Source organism: Notolepis coatsorum (assembly GCF_963971535.1).
Source record: "Notolepis coatsorum genome assembly, chromosome: 2".
In the NCBI taxonomy this organism is placed as follows: Eukaryota; Metazoa; Chordata; class Actinopteri; order Aulopiformes; family Paralepididae; genus Notolepis; species Notolepis coatsorum.
The window spans coordinates 6459220-6481950 of record NC_140166.1 but is presented as its reverse complement, the minus strand read 5'-3'; the positions used below and the strand labels follow the sequence as shown (position 1 = coordinate 6481950).

At 44.1% G+C, this 22731-nt stretch overlaps 1 protein-coding gene across 4 annotated transcripts in view; it reads left to right on the top strand.

Moving 5' to 3' along the window:
* The window catches only part of pcsk5b (proprotein convertase subtilisin/kexin type 5b), a 292169-nt gene that overhangs the window by 150416 nt on the left and 119022 nt on the right, over window positions 1–22731 (top strand). For all 4 annotated transcript variants that reach the window (XM_084338245.1, XM_084338244.1, XM_084338246.1 and 1 more), the window contains exon 6: window positions 20261–20349. In XM_084338245.1, coding sequence (XP_084194371.1) covers window positions 20261–20349 — 89 coding nt within the window. The remainder of the gene's footprint in view (window positions 1–20260; window positions 20350–22731) is intronic.

Sequence of the window (22731 nt, the reverse complement as noted above, 5' to 3'; positions counted from 1 at the left end):
GATGCCTACCCCCTGCGTGTGTGGGGCGCCTTCTTCTTCATGTCCAGAATACAGTATCTGTTTTCCGGATGCTAATCTGCTCTCTCCTGAACCTATCCATCTTGTTTAATTTAAACCTAGTATGTGTAAGCCGTAACTTTGCATCTCCTTTGCGATGTTGGCAGCTTTCCCTGCTTCGTACATGGTGCACACGTTCCATGTTCCAATCTTTGTAGGTTTCCTGGTTGGGAGGACATTCGATCTCCTAGCTTCCCAGAGGCTTTGGCTAGCAGACGTCATATTTTCCATTTCGGATCCACCACTGGGAGACATTGCGCTCAAGTCATCTGTCAGTGTTTTCGTAATCAAAAGTTAACGAGCGGGGGATTGGCCTACCCAGAGGTGCTTTTTTGTCAGGGTAGTGCTTCCTTAGCCCTTTACCCTCTCAGGCCCACCGGGCAGTGGTTGAACCATTCTTTGTCTGTTCCCTCACCTGAGACCAGTTTGCCATGGGTGACCCTACCAGGAGCACTAGGCTCCAGACAACATACCTTTCAGGATCCTAAGGACACGCAAACCTCTCTACCGCGATAAGGTGATGGTTCCAGGAGAAGCAGAACCTTACTGTTAATAAACCTAACCCTTTTCTTAAACCTAACCTTAACCTCACCGTTTATAAATCTAACCCTAACCTTAACCCTCATGGGATCACGCTAGAGATGAATTTGGGGGTGTGTGATCATGGTTTTTAGACATTACAGTGCATCTGACACTTCCTCTAATCTCCTGACACTAGATGTGTGGGTGGGGGTGGTGGTTGATGGTTAGATGCTGGGTCGCCATGGCAGCTGTCAGGGCTGTTTTGGTGGGCTGTTGTGGTTAGGGATGGGTACCGAATTCGGTACTTTTGAGGTACCGAACCGAAACACGTCGGTACTACAGAGTATCGAATCAAGTGAGAAACCGTTTTTTTTTTATTCTTTTTTTATTTTTTATTTTTTTTTTTATTTTTTTACTTTTCTTTTCATGTCAACGTTCACACGCACAATATATGCTTACCTAGGATTTGACTTGATTCAACAACAAAGCAGTCGGAGCAATGACAAGCCGAAAACTGTCGAAATTGTAGTTATTTGAAGTTTGGATTTTTTTTTACGACTGAGGTAGGTAAATTAAATTTCTTGAGACTAAAGTACCGAAAAAAGGTACCGTTGGGTACCGGTATCGATTCACAGGTACCGGTATCGGTTCAAATGTGAAAGGTACCCATCCCTAGTTGTGGTACAGATGTTCTCAGCAGGAGGTGTGTGTGTGTGTGTGTTAGGGCTGCACGATTAATCTATTTAACATTTTTGGAATTTAAAGATTTGGAATGATGCAATTATCAAATTGCAAAAAATATATAATATTGCAAGTAATATATATATATATATATATATATTTTATTTTTTATTTTTTTTATTTAACCAGGAAGTCCCATTGAGATACAAGATCGGTTTGGGAGAGGGAGGTAAGGGGTTTTAGATTGTGTGTTGTGAAGTTTAGACTTCAGAGAGGGAGAGTAAAGTACAGAAAAAAAGGTACCGTTGGGTACCGGTATCGATTCCCAGGTAAAAAGAAACATTTTCAGGCTCGGTGTCCTGAAAAGACCCACCGCGTAGGCCAGATGCAAGCCGCATTTTACAATAAACCTCTGTGGGGCTGTTACATTTAATTATAATCGCAAATTTTATCGCAATCGCAATATCTTGTCAGAAAAATCGCAATTAGATTATTTCCCAAAATCGTGCAGCCCTAGTGTGTGTGTGTGTGTGTGTGTGTGTGTGTGTGTGTGTGCAGTGTTTTGGAGTGGGCGGGCTCACAGTGTTTTGGAGTGGGCGTTTTGGACACAAACACAATGGTGTATGTTTACGCTGGTCACTGACCCTTGTAAGTGACCTTGTAAGTCGCTTTGGATAAAAGCGTCAGCTAAATGACTAAATGTAAATGTAAATGTAAATGACCCAACTGATTGTCACCACCACAGGATCTGCTGGAATGTTACCCAGGAGAGAGACAGGTGGGAAGAGGGCGAGAGAGAGAGAGCCTGCCTGCATTATGTCAGAGTTTGGCCAGTGTGGGTGTATGTACTGTATTGAGGTCACTGGAAATTCAATTAAATCTTTATTTTATTTTATTAAAAGAAAATCAGCATTGATGAAGTAGAATAGATAAGTAAATGAAAACACAAAAAAACACAGATTAAAATTCAAAACAACCGCAGACTGAAATAGGGAGACTTGTGATCATGTTTTTAAACTGTCCATAGGTTAGTGGGGTATTGATGTTTAGCTAGAGAAGAATGGAAGTTGATACGGAATACCAGCCTAGCCTAGGCCAAAAACGCCTCTCCCGGAGTCCGTATTCCGCTTCCAATAATTTGTGCTATGCTAGGCTAGCTTGCAGCCGGATAGCTTTCTACTGACCGCACAGAAAGCTAATTTGGTATCTATCATTTTGTGAACAACATTCAGAATTTAAAATGTCAATATATTAATGCAAAGTGTCTAGCTTGGCTTCCATGGCAAATCCATTCAATCAAATTAACTTTTACTGGTGTAAACAATTCCACGTCTCACTCCATGAATTTAGTAGACTCCCTCGTCTGCCTCGTTTCCCAGAGGTTTGCCTGTAGCGAAGGAGCACCGCACCTCGGCTCCGCCCCTTCTCTGCCCCAGACGCTCAGCAGTCTGACTGACTTTCATTTTGCAAAGTGGTTAGGGGTTTGGTCAGGTTGTCCATCTATCCCACAATGCAAAGTGTCTAGCTTCCTCTTTTGACTGTTAGCAAGAACTAGTGCTAACATTTGCTAGCGAACATTAAAGCTGCTATGTTGGCTACAGCTACAGATGGTCTTTGACCGGCAGCGTGGCTACATGGGTAGAGCACCGGACTCATGATCGGAAGATCACCGGTTCGAGCCCCGGTCAAGGCCATTGTCGGAAAGTGGTGGTGTTGTCCAGCAGGGGGCACTCTCTCCTCTGGACTAGTCATTAACAATGCCCCTGTTACGGTGATAAGGGCACCGTATATCTGTGAGTGCTGTCCTTCGGATGAGATGCTAAACCGAGGTCCTGACTGAATCTCTGTTGTTAACTCATTCACGCCCACTAGCTTTTGCCATCAGCACTGTTTGGGTCCAGCGTTAATGACCATTTTAGCTATGTTTGCAGACCATGTGTTCTGTATTATAGCTATGGAGACAATGGTATGTATAGTGGCAATTTACAAACAATTTCGTATTTCTTATTTGCCACTTCCACTCCGGGGATAGCTTTAGTCTAAGCGCACATAATAAAGATTCTGATCCATCCGTTTGGCTGTCACAATGAATCGATCATTTATTTCCAAGCTGCAAAACAAACAAAACTCGTATAATATCTAATACATGCGTTAAATGCGTGCGGTGCAAAAACTGTTTTTTACTTCGATTTTTTTTTAATGTTCGAAGCTTGTGCCATCGAACGAAGCTTCGAAGTATTTAAGACAGCCCTAATATCTAATACATGCAGTACATGCGTGCGTTGCGTGCGGTGTGGTGAAAAAACTGTTTGCTTTCCCGTTCCACCCCTCCCACGCAGGCCACCACCCCTTATCAAGGTAAACCATACAGGTGAATAGCTCAGGTAGGTCTCTTTAAAGGGAAAGTACACATAGTTTCAAATCATAAGAATAGTTACAATAACATAATCAGTGTAGATAATATGACTTGTCAATCAAATTATCAGTTTTCGTTTTCATATTTCGTAATCCATAAAGAATTTTCATAATTCAAATAATTGCATGTTACAAACTCAAAGATTAAATAACTCGAGAATGGCTCCTACAGTATGGCTCATTTTACAGGCATTGTTCATAGTCCATTACTGACTAATCAGCTCATTTCTACACACTGTAGTTTGTTACACGCTAAACAGTGCCCCATTTCCGGAATAATCCAGTCTTTTTCCTTAGATCGCGAGATAGGACGCATTATATGCAATAAGCCTGAATCGTTCTGGTTGATTCCCTGAAACCCCAAAATACTCCTTACCCCGGAAATCCGATCGTTAGAAGAAGCTTGGTTTATGTCCGGTAAAGTAAGCCACTGTGATAGTTTAATACAGAAACATGTTTCAGGTTCGGTAAAATAGACATAGGGGGTCCTTACCTTAGCCAGGAGGTACTCCAAAAAGAATAATTCCAGCGATTACTCGTTTATATGTAATTACACGTGTTTAGGGGACACTATAGGTTTTGAGGCGCCCAACGTAGGTAGATGAATCATAGACACCTAGATGGCTCCGGCTGACCGTATAGAACGGGGATTAAAGGAAAAGATCAAAGGATCAAAACCCGAGTATACTCTGGTTTTGGCACTCAACCGTTGGCGAGATCACCCAACTATACTCAGGTATGGCCATTAAAGAGTTAAAGAACCCAGGACGCCTATCGCAAAAAGTAGGGGGTTCCCTGACGTTCCTGGCCAAATTCCCAATCAGGTCTCTGACATCAAGGCCACTGAATAATCCCTTCCCCTTAACTCATTCATGGCCAACCACAACTATAGTCTGGTTATCTCGCCATCCGTTGAGCGCCAAACCCCGACTATAGTCGGGTTTTCGAACGTTTTCATCGTTTTTTCTTTTATTCGATTTTTTTATTCTAAACAGTCTCACGGACGTCGGTGTATCATTGGGACTCATTCTGAGACGCCGAGATTGCAATGCCAGCCGAATCCTTCTAGGTGGCAGTATCGCCCACCCTTTGAAACCTTATTGTTACATTATATATGGTCCGGGGTGGAGAAATGGTACCCGGGCAAGTGAAAGGCTTCATTCGAGCCCTTTGGAACGCGTCCAGCACACTTGCATAGTTTGTCCCATTTCATGTCAGGGACCCGATGGACATCAATACTGGAAATCGTGATCAGACAATTGGAATATTATTTTTGCAATACCTCCTATCAAAGGTAAGGACTATATGACATCAATTCTACTTTTATCCTACAATGATTTCACATCGATCGCGACGATCAACGTATGTAGTATTCAAAACGTATGCCGTTGCTGACTATCAGAGCATCACAAAACGACCCCCCCCCCTTCATGATGAAACATAATACCTATTATATACCTTTTGATTTGGAAATAATATCGTGTCCAGCCGAGCAATGCGAACGACTTTCGCAAAATGCACATAGCTCCATAACTCGGCTTCCAGGAATTAGCCAGGATCACTCTGAAACTATACAATATTCACCACGGGATAACATGCGAACATATACATGAAAAAATTTACTATTTTTTACATGTTGGACGAGAGATAGTGACTGTCAAATGAGCCATAGTATTGTCTCCATAGCTATAATATAGAATATAGATATAGCTCTGCAAACATCGTGACGCACAGTGAAAATGCCTATCTTTTGTGGCCCATTGACTACAAGGATGGAGATAATGGCTGGCGCTGAAAGAGTTAATTGGCTGATATAAATCCCTGTCTCCTGAGCCATTCAGCCACATTGTGTAGTGTGACGTGTGCCTGGTGCCAGTGTATGGCAGCCATTGAGCCTGCGTAGCCCAAGGTTGGGTGCTATCAGTGGTGGTGAAGGAGGCAATTTCCACCCTACAGCGCTTTGAGTGTCTAGAAAAGCGCTATATAAATGGAATGAATGAATAACAGCAACTAACGTTAGCTCTAATTTATGGTACCTACTACCTAATGTTATGCTAGCTGTCGACAAAAGAGGATGTGTTAAATGCTTTGCGTTGTGAGGTAGATTAGGAGGAGAGAGTGACATCATAGGGTAAGGTTAAGGTTGGTGGTCAGGGAATGAATGTAGTCAATAGAAATACCTTGCTTTGGATGTTCTCTGTGTTTTCATAGTAACATGATGTCCATTTCTCTTATTCCCTCAGACAGGCCTGTGTGTGCATGCGTTTGTACTAGGGATGCACCAATATGAAAATGTTGGCCAATACTAGGGGTGTAACGGTACACAAAAACCACGGTTCGGTACGTACCTTGGTTTTGAAGTCACGGTTTGGTACGGGTTTTCGGTACAGTGGGAGAAAGTTTGGCTTTCCATGTTCCACTCAGGTGTGATGTAGTGTGCAGTAACTAAGTGTACTTGTAGGGCTGTCAACAAATATTCTATATTGAAAATTAATAATCAGCATGTTAAAAAGAAAAAACAGCTCTGTGGCCAACAAAAGAAAAACACACACAACCGCAGCTAGACAGAGAAATAATCACAACAGCCCTGTTTTGCCCATCGGACCGATACAATCAATAACTATCACCAGCTGATGCATGTTTGCCAACGTATACTGTATGTGCCCAGTTTTTCTCATTTGACCGATTATATGAAGAGAAATCACAGACAACTGCTGATACTGATATGGTCACTGATAATATTGTGCATCCCCAGTTTGTACCTGTTAATGAAATGGATTATTTATTTGTTTGGGCTATTCTTTAGAACTACCCCAATTTCTGAAAACGGGCCAAATTAAGCCAGTCCGATTAGAGGAAAGGTGACAAAAAAGCCCATCACTTGTGAATGCTTACTCTCTTCCTCATAAGATTTGCTGAAATATGAACCAGGTAGCTGCCCTACATCATAGTCATATCAATAGTCAGACAAATTATTTACCTAAAATAAATTGTGAATTATAGTCCTGTAAACATAGCTTTAGTCTTGGCGGAAATTGTACTTTGTTGATTATATATATTTTTTATTCAGCACAAAATCAAAACAGTACAGATATGCAGATATACTTTACATCACGTTCTCAATCAACATCATGTCTGTACCGTATCATTAAGAGACAGCTATGCTTGGGGAAGGGGAAGGGGTGTGGGGGACACACACAAAAACCAACTAAACAAACAAAATAAATAAATAAACAGGTAACCCAGAATATACTACGTGTCAACCTCTCTTCTCTGGGTGTAGTACAGCAGTAGCAAACATTCTCTTATACCCGAGCTTTGGTTGTATCACCATCACTGCATTACAAATCCAACCCTTCATCCTCCATCACTGACCTTTCTCAAAAGCATGTAAATGCATGCAGTTAGGATTGCGTCCTTCTTCCCGTTCACATATCCCTTCTATTCAGCACAAAATCAAGACAGTACAGATATGCAGATATACCTTACAACTAGTTCTCAACCAACATCCTGTCTGTACCGTGTCATCAAGAGACAGCTATGCTAGGCGGTTAGGTGGCTGAGCGGAGATTGCGTTCGTCACCAACCCCGGAGCTGTGAGCTGGATTCGCCTGTTCGAATCCAGCTCACAGCTCCGGGGTTGTCAACAGCTTGGCTGGCCGTCTGCACTAATACAATTGGCTGTATTAGAGGGTGGGAGAAGCTGGCGGGGTGGGTCCGGGTCGTTGTAAACAGCGACTCCTACAGTTCGGTCGGGGCGCCTGCTAAGCCCGGATAGGACTTGAGGGGGATAGTGTGGTCCTCCCACACGCTACGCCCTCTCGATGAGAATCCGCGCTGCCAGGTGAAAAGAAGCGGTGATTGGCTGGACGTGTGTCGGAGGAAGCACGTGGTAGCCTCCACTCTCCCAGATGATCTGACTGTGGGGGGTAAGTGCGCAGCGACCAGGAAGGGACTGGGAATTGGCATACGACTAACATTGGGATGGGAGAAAATCGGAGGAAAATGGAGGGGGAAAAAGATCAAAAAAAAAAAAGAGTATACAAAAAAAAAAAATACATTAACAGAAATAAAAAAAATAAAATAATTGGTGGTGATAGAAACATATGGACCCTATCACTTGTCCATTGCTGAATTGTCTAGGGTGCTATTGAACAACTAGTGGTTGTATGGAGATATCTCGTACAGTTCTTTAGACATAACCCTTCTCTGTCAAATTAGTCATTCAGAATGGGGGATAAGTGGCATAATAGCCTATAAGTTAAGAATGCCAGGTGGTTGATCTATATCACCAAATAGTCAGATTGTCAGTCATCCAATAATAAAGTTTATCTAAATTCCAAGCCTACAAAACAAAGGCGTACATATTGTATGTTTTATTGAAACTGGAAGATGAATCCAAACATAGTTATTTATTAAAGTTTATTATCTAAATCAGGGGTTCTCAAACTTTTTTATACCACAACCCCATTTTATTTAGGATTCATTTGGCGAGCCCCCACTTAATGTATCGCGTTATTTCAACGTGGAATTAAGGAACATCAAAATAAAAGCACACGTTGTTGAACTTGATCATGCATATTTATTAGAAAATGTAATTACAGCACTATGTTATCAATACACATTTATAAAACGAGGCATATTTAGCCAAAATATGTTACCAGCACTGTGACCTACCCACGCCATGACCCCACTTTGGGTCGCAACCCGTAGTTTGAGAACCGCTGATCTAAATGACAAGCCTCTGAAACATAGAGATACAAGCTGTAAATATTGTACATTTTATTGAAACTGGAACTAAACCAAATAGTTCAGGTATTTACATCCAAATCAGGTGAATGGTTTCAATGTATATATGTGCACCCCCCCCCCCTTTTTTTAAGGGACCAAAAGTTATTGGACAATTGGCTGCAGTGCTCAGCTGTTCCATGGCCATGTTATGTATGTGATATGGTGTCCTCTCTTCGGACGTGTGTGTGTAATAATATAATGTCCTCTCACCTCCTGGGATGCTGTGTGTGTGTGTGTTTGTGATGTACGTAATATAATGTCCTCTCTTCAGACATAGGATTGTGTGTGTTATGCCCTCATTATTATAAGTGTGGGCCAAAGAGCTGTCACTATCAGTGAAGCAAGCCATCCTTAGGCTGAAGAAATCTAACTGATCAGAGAGGTATCGAAAACATGTGTGGCCAAATCAACTGTTTGGTACATTATTAAAAAGAAAGAACGCACTGGTGAGCTCACAACACCAAAAACCCCTTCACAACAGCCAGATCAAGAACACTCTCCAGGAGGTATGTGTATCTGTGTCAAGGTCACAGTGAAGAGATTACTTCACCAGAGTGAATACAGAGGGTTCACCACAAGATGTAAACTATTGGTGAGCCCCAAAAAGACCAGATTTTGCCAAAAAAAACATCTAAAAAAAGCCTGTTCAGTTCTGGAACAACATCCATGGACAGATGAGACAAAGATCAACTTTGTGGTAGTGTTATGGCGTGGGCATGTATGGCTGCTAATGGAACTGGTTCCCTTGTATTTATTGATGATATGACGGCAGGATGAATTCTGAAGTGTTTCGGGCAATATTATCTGCTCATATTCAGCCAAATGCTTCAGAACTCATTGGACGGCGCTTCACAGTGCAGATGGACAATGACACGTTTTTTAAAGGTCCCCTATTTTGCTATTCCTTTCACTATTTGGGCAATTTTACACAATTCCTGTGAATCTATGGAACACATCTGTAATGTTTTTTTCAAAAAAATTCATTGTTTTGTATTTCTAATCGAGTACTTTCAAGCAGCATTTTCTGCATTCAATTGGTGTTCCAAGGTGTTTTTGGCTGGGCTCCGCCCATACTAGCAATGCGCTTTGAGTGACAGTCACCCACACAGCGTGATACATACGAGAGAGAGAGAGCGAGAGAGAGAACGAGCGAGAGAGAGAGAGGAGAGATTGCTCCGTGAGCGCGCATGTACGTGTGCGTGGCTCAACTCGCGATTGTGTGTAAATGCAGGGGGAGACAGAGAGCCTCTCCGTATGAGAGTCTCTCTCTCGCTCTCTCTCTCTCTCTGTGCGCTTTTATGAGTGTTGGCTTTAGTTGTTTTTGTTGAGTTTAGCTGTAGTATAGAGTGACAATTGTTTGGTGAGTGCTGCGTCGTGCCTTTACACAGGCATGGCGGAGCAGCACGGCAGAGTACCCTCCGGTTTGGACAAAACTTACATGGTTTGCGACTCTCTCCAGACCACGGTGTGTCAGTGGAAGAATGTTGTTTGGCTGTCGGCGCAGTCATGGGAAATGCAAGTGTTAAGTCAGCTTCTAGGATGAATAGAGCAGTTGTCATTTTCCTTGATTCTACCTTTAAAGTGAATCAGATGGTAGTAAGTGGAGTGGTGATTCGGGAGACACTTACTACTGTGTTTCCACTCGTCACTCCCCCGAACCCAGCAAAGCGAGTTATAATTTCGAATGTCCCCCCGTTTTTGAAGATTGGACTTTTGGAGAAAGAGCTGGCCAGTTAGTTTCACCGATTAAAATGATCTCTCTCGGGGGTACTTCTCGACACGTTAAACATGTCGTGTCTTTTAGGAGACAAGTACATATGATTCTGAAGAAGAAAGACGAGGAACTGAGTTTAGTTTTCAAATTCAGGCTGGACGATTTTGACTACGACATTCATGTGAGCTCAGGCAGAATGAAGTGCTTTGGGTGTGGGGAAGAGGGTCATTTGATTCGTGTGTGCCCAGCGAAAATGGGTGAACAGCCGACTGCTGGCGCTGAGGCTACAGCAGATAGCAGTCAGACAGCAGCGAATAAGCCTTTGGCAGCTGCCCGCACTGCTGCGAGTAAATCTACTGTTACACGCACAGCAGCGGAAACAAGTGTGAGTGAGCGGCCAAATGCAATTATTGCAAAAGCACAGGTACACAGTGGAGAGAGTGGGGAAAATGTTGTGCAGGCTCAAAGCGTCAGCACTATTCAGGGGAATCTGCTAATTGATTTGAACAGTGATATTCAGGTCGAAGTGAGAAGATTTGGAGAGTATGGCAACCAGGATAGCGGAGTCTGTACTGGTTGAGGAAGATGACAGATGGAGTTTTCGAAAGTTGTACGGAAAAGGAAAAGCAGGGCTACTTCGAGGGCTACTGGCGGGCAGGACGCAAAGGTTAGTAAGGTGGCAGCAAGGAAGGAGCAGAGCCCCGCCCCCTCTCAAACAAGGAAAAGCACACAGTAGTAGTAGCAGTGAGGAAGAGGAGGATGAGCTCTTGAGTGATTTATCACAGCCCGAGTTCTCTTTCGAACAGATAAAAACCTTTTTGAAAAATACAAAAGGTAATTCTGTTAAATTAGAGGAATTTTTCCCTGATTTAAGGATGTTTCACGATTCTGTCACAATACACATGGGGAGCGGGAAGGAGGCAGGGCAACCTTTTTTCTCTCACCAAGAGGGATTCCGCTTAAAGAAAATATTGTCAAAAGTCAGAGCAAAAATCAACGAGGAGGCTAATGTGTTTTTTTGTTGTTTGGTTGCTGCTCTATACTAAACATGTGTGACTTTAAACTGGGGTCTTTAAACGTTAATGGTGCTAGAGAAGATGGTAAGAGAGCTGCTCTGTACAGCCTGATCAGGGGCAAGAAGCTAAATGCTACTTTTCTTCAGGAAACTCACAGCACGGTTGAAAATGAATCTGACTGGAAGAGGGAGTGGGGTGGGGGAGCTTTCTTCAGTCATAAGAGTAGTAGCAGTGGGGGAGTTGGCATTCTTTTTTCTAGGGATTTTCTACCTGCTTCATGTATTGTTGATGAGATCATTCCAGGCAAGTTTCTTAAACTCTGTGCTGTATTTGAAAATGTAAAGATGTGTTTTGTAAATGTATACGCTCCAACGGTGGGGTTGGAAAGGTTATTGTTTTTGGATGAGTTAAAAAAGACTCTTAGTGCTTGTAGTGGTGAGGAGTATCTGTTTGTGGGTGGTGATTTTAACTGCACAGAAGATCCTGTGTTAGACAGGAATCATCAGGAGCCGCATGCGGCTTCTAAAGCCTGTCTTATACGACTGGTTGAAACCCTTGAACTGTGTGATATTTAGAGATATATCCACATTAATCAGTGGCAGTATACCTGGGCTCATTCCAGGGATTTTTTTTTTTTATCCACTTTTTCTCCCATTTTTCCATATTTTTCTCCCATCCCAATTTCGTATCATCCAATTCAACCCTCCCCTGTCACGGACGCTGTTTCTTGCCTCCCACAAGCCGGCTGCAATGTGGACTAAGTCATACATAGCACAAGTCCCCTCCGGTACTTGAGGTAACAGCAGTCGCATCTTTTCACCTGCGCAGCTCGATCTCTCAGTGTCGAGGAGTAACGCGTGGGAGGCTCACGCTGCCCCCGACACTTCCTGATTCTACTGCGCAGGCGCACCAACCGACTTGTAGGAGTCGCTTGTTCACAACGTTCGATCCCCACCCTTCAGTTTTCCCTCCCCGTAATACGGCCAATGTGTATTACTGCGGACGACCAGCCAAACTGAAAAACAATGTGGAGAGCTGGATTCGAACACGCCCCTCCAGGGATAATTATTTATAGTTAGCCAGGCTTGATCATTTGTATTGTTTTGAACATCACATAAGTGTGGTCACAAGCTGTTCCATAAGTCCGGTTGGTTTCTCTGACCACTCCCTTGTGCAGTGTTCCATTTTTATAAAAAATGTAAAGTGTAAAAGTGCATATTGGCACTTTAATGTCTCTCTGTTGTCTGACAATGGTTTTAAGGATGCTTTTAGGTCTTTTTGGGCTGACTATAGGCAAACTAAACGTGACTTTAGTTCACTGCAACTTTGGTGGGATGTAGGTAAAATACATATAAAACAGCTTTGCCTACAGTACACTCTCAATGTTACTGTGTCTATGAGAGCTCTGGAGAGAGAAGTGATGGAGATGCAGGAGTTGGCAGGCTCCACTGGAGAAGGAGAACATATTGAAGTTTTCAAAAGGAAAAAATCAGCTCTGTCTGACCTGCTGGGTATCTCTGCTAGGGGCGCTCTGGTTAGGTCCCGTTTTCAAAACGTGGTCCAGATGGATGCTCCGTCTCACTTTTTCTTTGGTTTGGAGAGCAAGAATGGCCAAAAGAGGCTGCTACACTCTCTGAGGTCAGACACTGGGCAGATACTACATGAGACAGCCGACCTCAGTCAGTGTGCGGTTGGTTTTTACAAAGAGCTCTATAGAACTGAGTACCAAGAAGAGCCGGAGGTGGCACGGTCCTTCTTTGAGGGCCTCCCTAGAGTCTCAGCTGAGGACGGCGCAGAGCTGGAAGCACAGCTGTCAGGCCAAGAGCTGCTAGAGGCTTTGCAGAGTGGGAAGGCGCCTGGGATAGACGGTCTCCCGGTTGATTTTTATAAGTCTCTCTGGTCTGTGATTGGTGAGGATCTTTTGAGTGTCCTCGGCGATAGTCTGAGAAAGGGGAGGCTGCCTCTGAGCTGTAGGAGAGCAGCCATCAGTCTTCAAGAAGGGAGACTTACAGAACATCAGGAACTGGCGTCCAGTGTCTTTACTCTGCTCAGATTATAAAGTGCTCTCAAAGTAGGGCTGGGCGATATGGCAAAAAATGATATCGCGATAACGATATGATAATGTTATCATATCACTCGATATCGATAATTATCTAAATTGTTATAAGTTTAGAATGATTATTATAAATTTTTTTAAACAACAGATGTATGTTTATTTTGCAGCAATTCTTTGTCGTTGCTGCCATCTTTAGTGTTACATCCCCTCACACTCCAGTTCTCAGGCTGCAGCTGGTTTAAAAGCGAAAGTAAACCGGCTTCTCTACTGGCTGTGGCTCCAGGGGAGTTGAACAGTTCTGGCTCTGCTAGTTTCTTTTCTATCTTTTGGCGCTTTTTTGGTGGACAAACCACCACATGTGCACCGTGACTCGTGACTAGAGTCTAGCTCTGCTAGCACACATAGCCTACTGTGTACAGACGGTTTCAAACTGTATTTTAAATTAGAAAGCAAACAAAATAAATGGACAAGAGAAAAATAAATCTCAATTTGGTCAGTATTGTCATTTGGACAAGCAAAGCCATTACTTTAGTTGCAGACAAGTCTGTCCACTGTCTCTGGTTTTAAAACTGCCCTGTTGCAGGTCACAAAAAAAATAAAAATAAATCGATATATATATTTTTCCGATATATTTTTTTCCCGATATCGATTATTAAAATATATCGCGATAATTATCGTTATCGTTATATCGCCCAGCCCTATCTCAAAGGTACTGGCAATGAGACTGAGGAAGGTGATGGAGCAGGTAATCCATGTGAACCAAACCTACTGTGTGCCCAGCTAGGGGTGGGAATCACCAGTTTCATCACGATACGATACGATATCGATTCTTTGGACAACGATACGATATTTGCCGATATCACAAAGTCTGCCACGATACAATACGATTCGATTCAGGTGCCTGCGATCGATATGAGGCGATATTATGTGGCCATTTAACACAATCCGTCACATTTAGATCAACTAAAAAAAGGCTACGGAAATATCAATTGATGTTTTTATTTTTTAGCTCTTCCAGACATTTAAATGAAAAACAATCTATTGTTTTTAATACAAATAGACCTCCTGTTCACTTTTTATATATTGAGCTTTAAACTTTAAGTAAAATGTTTTGGAACTCACAACACGCAAGCTAAAACCCCTTCCTCTTCCAAACTTCCTACAATTGTTTTATGTTGCATGATGATCATGAATACATATATTATGTATTCATGTTTAAATATCAACATTATCTGTCCATCCTCAGTAACACACACACACACACACACACACCTACACACCTACACACCTACACACCTACACACCTACACACCTACACACCTACACACCTACACACACACACACACACACACAGACTGCCCAGTGCCCCCACCCCTGCTTTTTCCCAAGTCCCCTCTCCTCTCTCCTCTCCTGGTTAGCTGCTTAGCTTAGTTAGCTCACGCTAACTCAACGTTAATTTCGGTATTTAACGCAACGTGGGCATAAAGGAATGGCGAGGATGGAACGCATGTTGGATGCATTTAACCCCTTGTGGGGGAAAAAACAACAGGCACTTATTTCGGGCAAAATAGGCGGACTCTGAAGCAATACTATCTAACATCTACACACGGAGCTGCGCTGAGCTAATGTTGTTGTTCCGGCCGGGCGGATATGCTCACGAGGGGATTTTCAAAATAAGAGTATTGCAATATGAATCGATCTTTTTACGTTGCATCGATCCTATTTGATTATTGATAATAGATTGATATATCGATCTGGATCGATGTATCGTCCCATCCCTATGCCCAGCAGGTTGATATCTGACAACATTACGTTGATTCGAGACATTTTGGACCTCTCTGGTGTTTTGGGTTGTGAACTTGGTCTGATTTCTCTAGATCAAGAAAAGGCTTTTGACCGAGTTGAACATCAGTACCTGTGGAAAGCAATGCAGGCTTTTGGTTTCAGATCTGGGTTTATAGCTATGATCCAGGTCTTGTACAGAGACATTGAGAGTAGGCCTGGGCGGTATAATTTTTTTCACACCGGTATACCTTGATGACCTAATACCCCGGGTACGGTATATGACGGTATGACCAGTGGCGGCCGGTGGGTTCTTCGCCACTAGGGGCGCTATACCAAACATTTTGCAAATATGTACAGTACCACGCAACAGACTCATGGCAAGACGTGAGCGATTCGACTCACGCTCACGGCAATGAATCGGCTCTTATGAACGAGTCGCTCAGCTGTTACTACAACAACACACAACCAGTCAAATAAAGTATAGTCTAGACTCTAATTCACAACTTGAAACACAATATATAAATAGAAAAGTTAGAAACAAAACTCGCCCCGTCTCCAAACACAGGCAGATCTCTCCCTCTCTCCTTCTCTCTCTCACACACAGCACGACGTGGAATCGATTCGTTACACAATCAGACCTATTATATACCAAGAATAACTTCAGTATGAGTACAGGGCTGTACACATATTTTGCATATTGTTAAACGAGCCAAGGCTAGCTATTAAACTATCGTTATGAATCGAAAATCTGGGACCCTGATGTAAACAAGACAAACGTCTTTCTCTGGTCTGCATCCCCTTAACAATTGTGTGTATTGAGCCGTACTGTATTGTACCCATTCTGCAATCTGTTAATAAAGTTTTCATTCATTCATTCATTCAAACATAGACGATATTGAACAAGCCATAATCCACGTATTTTCAATCCGAGAGAGCTGCAGTAGTTAAATCAATGAGCCATCGACACAGTCAGTGTGGTGGTAACGTTATTATTGCATCCAAGATTGATACACGGCTGGCTAGGCAGTTGGTAGTCATAGTCTTGTGTTATAAAATAAATAAACAATCAGCAATGTCTCGCTTCATGAATGGCCAGCAGTAGCCTAACAGTACTGCTCCTAAAAAAAAAACTATTTACAAACGTTAACGTTAACCACAGAGAGAGAGAGAGAGAGAGAGAGAGAGAGAGAGACTCACTCACTGTTTAGTTGACACGTCCAGGGCTTGCCTTGATAAAGTGTATAATCCACTGTTGATGTTTAATTCCAGACCACTGTTCACTGTGTCCAGACTGCATCCGCCATATAGCTTGTTAGCCAAGTGTTAGCTTGTTAGCAGAAGCACCACACAACACAAGTACTTCATTCCTTTGTCCATTTCCGCTCGAACAGACTGCAAACTACCTGGCGTTCTATCGCCATGCTCTAAGACAAACTCTAACCTTAACCAACTTTGAAAGAGTGCGTAAGCTTAACAGTCTAAAGAACTTGCAGTCACGGGCACGGCACGCTCTAAGACAAACAGCTGCCTGCATCACCAACCTAGGAATAAGCTAGAATTGGAATAAGCTAGAATTGGAACATTAGAAATTGGATTCGGCCAATCGGAGATCGTCTCTGTGAAATTCTGCTACGGAAAAAAATACTGGCGTCGGCCAATCAGAGAGCGTCTCCGCGAAATGCGGCTACAGACATTCTTGACGCTACTGGCTAGACCGCTTCAAATCGCGCCCGGATTCCAACATAATAGTCATATTTCAACGCACAACGCGTTATGCACTGATTGGCTGTGACGGATACAGCGATCAAACTGTGACGCGCACTCAGAGCGCTATCGTGTCTAGCCCGGGCCGAGAAATACGAAAAAATAAAAAAAAATAAAAAAAACGTGATGTCACTTCCTGCTCAGGAAAACGAGTGTTTTTTTATTTGAGATAATAACGTTATATTGTGCATTGGAAATACAAACATACTTAAAATGAGTAAATATTATTCATTTTAAACATGTTTATATTATTTATAGGGCTATAAAACAAAAAACAAAAAGATACTTTTTCTTGTTCTACTCTCATATAACCAGGCAGGGCCTGAAGGGGGGGTGGCGCCCTTGCGCCCCTAGTGGCAGAGCCGCCACTGGGTATGACTTTCATTTTCATCAGCGGGGGGGGGGGGGGGTTACCAAGTAAACAAATCGCGGAGATGGCCAGTTAGCCCGCAGCATCCGAGTGCTACTATCATTAGCTCTCAGAATGGTAGCCACTAGCCAGAAGCCCGCAGCATCCTAGTAATACTAACGTTAACTCTCAGAATGGTAGTCAGGAGCCCCGCAGCACCCTAGTACTAGTAACGTTAGTATTGTGTATTCAAAAACGCACCGGACTGCGACGTAACATTTTACCGTTTATTTGCTTGCTCCACCAGTCCACAACAACACATACTGTCGTTACCACAACACTTTACGGTATTTTCACAGCACTGTCGCAACATTACCGTAAAAGCGTGACCACCGTTGTGATACACATACACAAGTTAGCTCTCAGAACAGCCAGTTAGCCCGCAGCACCAGGCAGCAACGGTAAGCCTATTGCTTATTAACAGCGGAGCAGTGCTGCCGTTGCTTCCGCGTTTTCCCTGATTGGCTGCGACACGCCCCGCGGCAGGCGCGGCAACCGCAGAGCGGAGCGGCAGAGCGCGGAGCGGAGCGGCAGAGCTTGCGGCATTATGTAGCCCTAATCCGCCATGATTTTCATTCGAAGCTCAGCTCACCTGGCAGCGCAGCGGTCCTGCGGTCCGTTGTTGACGAGTTCGAATCCCATCAAATTTTTTTTTAACGTGTATTCTTTCGCCGGTTAAGGTTAGGCATGGTTAAGGTTAGGCATTGTTTCGGAGTTGGTTAAGGTTAGAACGGTTAAGTTTAGGCGCTGTTAAGGAGCTGGTTAAGGTTAGAGTTTGTCTTAGAGAATGGCAATAGACAACCTATTTCCGCACTGCCGCTCTCTCGCGCTGCCGCGGTCACATGGTCAAATTGTCACATTCTTGCACTCCTCCGCTGTTATAAAGCAACACGCCAACGGTAAGCATGTCTCGACTCATTTAATTTCCAGTGAAGCGGGGTTTCCCCTCCTCCTCCTGTGTGTAGACAACCAGCTCTGCGGCTCGCTCCACTAGTGAGGACTGGTCTCGCCCTCTGCTGGCGCGTGTGTGCAGTGCACTACAACCAACCACTGTTAAAACTCTGTTTCACTGTAATATAAACTGAAACGGATCTGTGATTTCAATACCGTCGGGATTTCTAAATACCCTGGTATACCGTAATACCGTCATACCGCCCAAGCCTAATTGAGAGTGTACTTAAGATTAACGGTGGTTTATGTGCGGCTTTTGAGCTTCAGAGGGGAGTCCGACAGGGCTGTTCTTTATCAGGAATGTTGTACTGTCTGGCTATAGAGCCGCTGTTACACAGATTAAGGACTCATTTGTCGGGTTTTTCTTTTCGGGTTGTGACATAAAATTCAAACTGTCTGCATATGCTGATGATGTCATGATTATGGTAAAGTCCCAGCACGACATTAACATTGTACAATCAACTGTGATGGCTTTTAGTACTCTCTCCTCTGCTAGGGTGAACTGGCAGAAGAGTGAGGCCTTAGCAGTGGGTAAAGGGCCAATTGATGGACTTGTGCTACCTGGAGGCCTGACATGGAAGACAGGAGGCATAAAGTACTTGGGGATTTATCTTGGGGATGAGGTTTTTTCTTCCAAGAATTGGGACGGTGTGGTAGAGCAAGTGGAGGGCCGGCTGATGCGATGGAAATGGATTCAGATTCAGATTCAGATTACTTTATTCGCCATTTCATACAGGTACAAAATGGAACGTGTTTTGGCATTACAGTGCATACTTTTTTCACAATTAAGAACAATACAACAGTAAATAAATAATTTTAAGTAAAGTGCAAGACAGGACATAACAGTGAGACAACAATAAGACTGTGAAAGTGCGGTGGTTGGGGACATGGATACAGTGCAACACAAAGTTCAAGTCCAGAAGATTCTTCCGAAACTGTTGCTGAAAGGTCTGATCCTTATTATCAACAATCTTGTGTCCTCCATGCTGTGGCATCGGCTAGCGTGTACGGACCCGCCGCTGAACCTGCTGTCTAAGGTGCAGGGGTTGATGGTGGACTTCTTCTGGGACCGGTTGCACTGGGTCCCGCAGAGTGTCCTTTTCCTGCCCAAGGGGGACAGGGGCTTGTCAACTTGGCAAGTAGGGGAGCTGCGTTCAGGCTCCATTTCATTCAGATACTCCTGACAGGACCGGCTCATCTGGTCTGGAGACCTGTGGCCCGAGCCATACTGGAGCGGTGTGGTGGACTAAGTATGGCTGAGCCACTGTTCCTCATGGATTTGAAGGGATGTACAATGGAAAAACCTGCCCCATTTCTACAAGGGACTGCTAAGTGTGGGGCTTGTTTACGAAAGAGAGACTGAAGGACGGTGGCTCTTTGTACTGGCTTCTGAGGGAGCCGGTGGTTCATGGGACTCGTTTTCAGGGTGGGTCCGAGCCGGCGCTAAGGCAAAGGCTGTGTGAGGCAAAGATCTTCACGTTGGGCAATGTGCTGGAGGTGTGCGGTTGCCTTTTTGATAATGCTGCCGGTCTGGCCTCACAGCTGGGCACAAGGTCTGTCAGGGTGATGGGCCGCCTATTGGGAGGCTGGAAACAGCAGCTGACTGATAATGAACTGGAAATGTGTGTTGATTATTGTAATGGTCAGTTATTGCCTGCTGTAAATGATTCTTTTCCTGAGGTGAAACTTAGTCCTATTTTTAAATGTGATGGTTGTCTGTTAGAGGTGAGCAGTGCTGCTGATTGCAGGCTGAGCACTATGGTGGGCAAAGTTATGTATTACCTGTGTGTTAAAGTGTTGAACCAAAACAGGCTGAAGGATAGGGTTGACACTCCATGGAGAGCTCATATGGGCCTGCAGGATGCTCAGAGGCCTGAGTGGAGAGCACTATACAAACCACTGTTAACTAAAAGAGTTGGGGATTTACAGTGGAGAATTTCACATGGGGCAGTTGCTGTGAATGCTTTTGTCTCTGTGATTAATTCTGATGTTCTCTCTCTTGATTTACACGTGTGTAATAAATGTCCTCTCTTCCTCAGACATGGGATGGTGTGTGTGTATGTGTATAATAAATGTCCTCTCTCCTTTTGTCTCCTCAGACATGGTACTCGGTGTGCAGGCGAGGTGGCTGCAGCAGCTAACAACTCCCACTGCATTGTGGGTATTGCCTACAACGCTAGGATAGGAGGTGAGTGAATGTCTTCTATCACAGAATTATATCATACTGTGTGTATGTCGATGGTTTCAGTGGAATTGCATCGAAAGGGGAATGGAAAACAGAAAATGTACTACCTCATCAGCTCAGAACATTCCCTCTGGGTGCTCTCTGTGTCATCTACAACATCGTTCCTAGCTCGACGGCGGCTTCAGACTTCAGCACTTTAGTTTTAGGATTCGGGAGAGAGTCGCTCATTTTCACTTAACAGTTTTGTACCGAAGGCGGTCAGGTGGCGTAGCGGAGATTGCGCTCATCAACAATGCAGGAGATGCTGGGTTCGAGTCCAGCTCTCGGCGTTGCCACCAGCTTGGCTGGCCATTCACACTCATACAATTGGCAGTATTAGGGGGTGGGGAAGCTGGCGGGTGGGAATCTGGCGTTGTGGACAGCGACGCCTACAGGTCAGGTCTCTGCGCTTGCTAAGCGGGGCAGGACTTGGTGGAGATAGCGTGCCCTCCCACGCGTTACACTTCACCAATGAGAGTCCTCGCTGCCAAGTGAAAAGACGTCACTGGCTGTCGGCACACGTCTCGGAGGAAGCGTGCGATCGACTCGGGACGCCCTTGTACCGACTCGTAGGAGAACATGCATACAGCAGCCAGGTAGGGGAGGGGGGGGGGGGGGGGGGGGGAATTGGCACAACGACTAATTGGGACGGGAATCAGAGAAAATCAGAAACAGAAAAAAAATTATAAATAAAAAAACAGTTTTGTACCGTCTTAAACCAGAGGGAATAAGATAAGATATTCCTTTATTGATCCCCTTGGGGAAATTCAGGCATCATAGCAGCATGGGGGAGGGGGAGGGGAGGTACAGGTAGTAGAAGACATGATACACTTTGGACACATCTACATTTGAATTAGGCTTGGGCGGTATAATTTTTTTCATACCGTCATACCTTGCTGACATAATACCCCGGTATACGGTATATGGCGGTATGACTTTCATTTTCATCGGGGGGGGGGGGGGGGGGGGGGGGGGAGGGCGGAGCTAACAATATACTCGTTATCACCATACATAACGCTTATATTGAAACACGTTGAGATTAGGGCCGTTCTTTCAACCTAAAAGTTCTTCAACCTCGAAGTAAACAAATCGCAGAACGGTAGCCAGTTAGTAGGTATCAACGTGAGCTCCCGGGACGGTAGCTAGTTAGTTAGCACCATCCAGGTATCAACGTCAGCTCCCGGGACGGTAGCTAGTTAGTTAGCCCCATCCAGGTATCAACGTGAGCTCCCGGGACGGTAGCTAATTAGTTAGCACCATCCAGGTATCAGCGTAAGCTCCCGGGACGGTAGCTAGTTAGTTAGCACCATCCAGGTATCAACGTGAGCTCCCGGGACGGTAGCTAGTTAGTTAGCAGTGCACCATCCAGGTATCAACGTGAGCTCCCGGGACGGTAGCTAGTTAGTTAGCACCATCCAGGTATCAACGTGAGCTCCCGGGACGGTAGCCAGTTACCCTGCACCATCCAGGTACTACTATAACGTTAGCTCCCAGTCCCAGAATGGTAGCCAGTTACGCCGCACCATCCAGGTACTACTATAACGTTAGCTCCCAGTCCCAGAACGATATCCACGTAACCCTCTGCTGGCGCGTGCTGTGCAGTGCACTACAATCAACTCAGTGTCAGTGTAATAGCAGTCTGTGACGTCACGGTATTGAGAATCATACCGGCGGGATCTCGAAATACCCTGGTATACCGTCATACCGCCCAAGCCTAATTTGAATCTAATCAAATTTTGATCAGTCTCAAATCACTTCCATGCTACCTGTTGAATATGGGGGTCAGCACAGCACGGATGCAATGCTGAGCTTCTCGCTTCCAGTATAAGGAGCTGTTGAATCAGTTTTGCACACTGTCCATCGCCTTATAAGGAGCTGGTGGGGCGTGTCTATCAGGGGCGAAAATCTGATATCAACTTTGGGGGGGACAATTCCATTACATTTTCTCAAGAGCAATTCCTGGGAGGGACACCAAAAGTAGTGCTGTAACACATAGCCTACGTTGTAATATGTTAAATGTATATTGAGGAACAGAGTTGTTTTGTATGTGAGAAGAGACTTTAAAGTTTAAGTCAAGCACTTTGATATATGTTATGTTTAAGTCAAGCACTTTGATATGTGACTGTTTAAACAAATCGTGGTTCAGTCACCAGTTTAAGTTTGAGAGTGGCAACAATCCATGGCATTGTCCAATTATGTTAAAATAAATGTTAAGAATTTATTCTTAATTGCTTGCCTGGGTAAATAAAGGTTAAATAAAAATATGTCCATATTTTACAAGTCTAAAAAATAGAGAACATTTCATAATGTTGCCAAACAAAAACTCAACAAACATACTTGAGACTC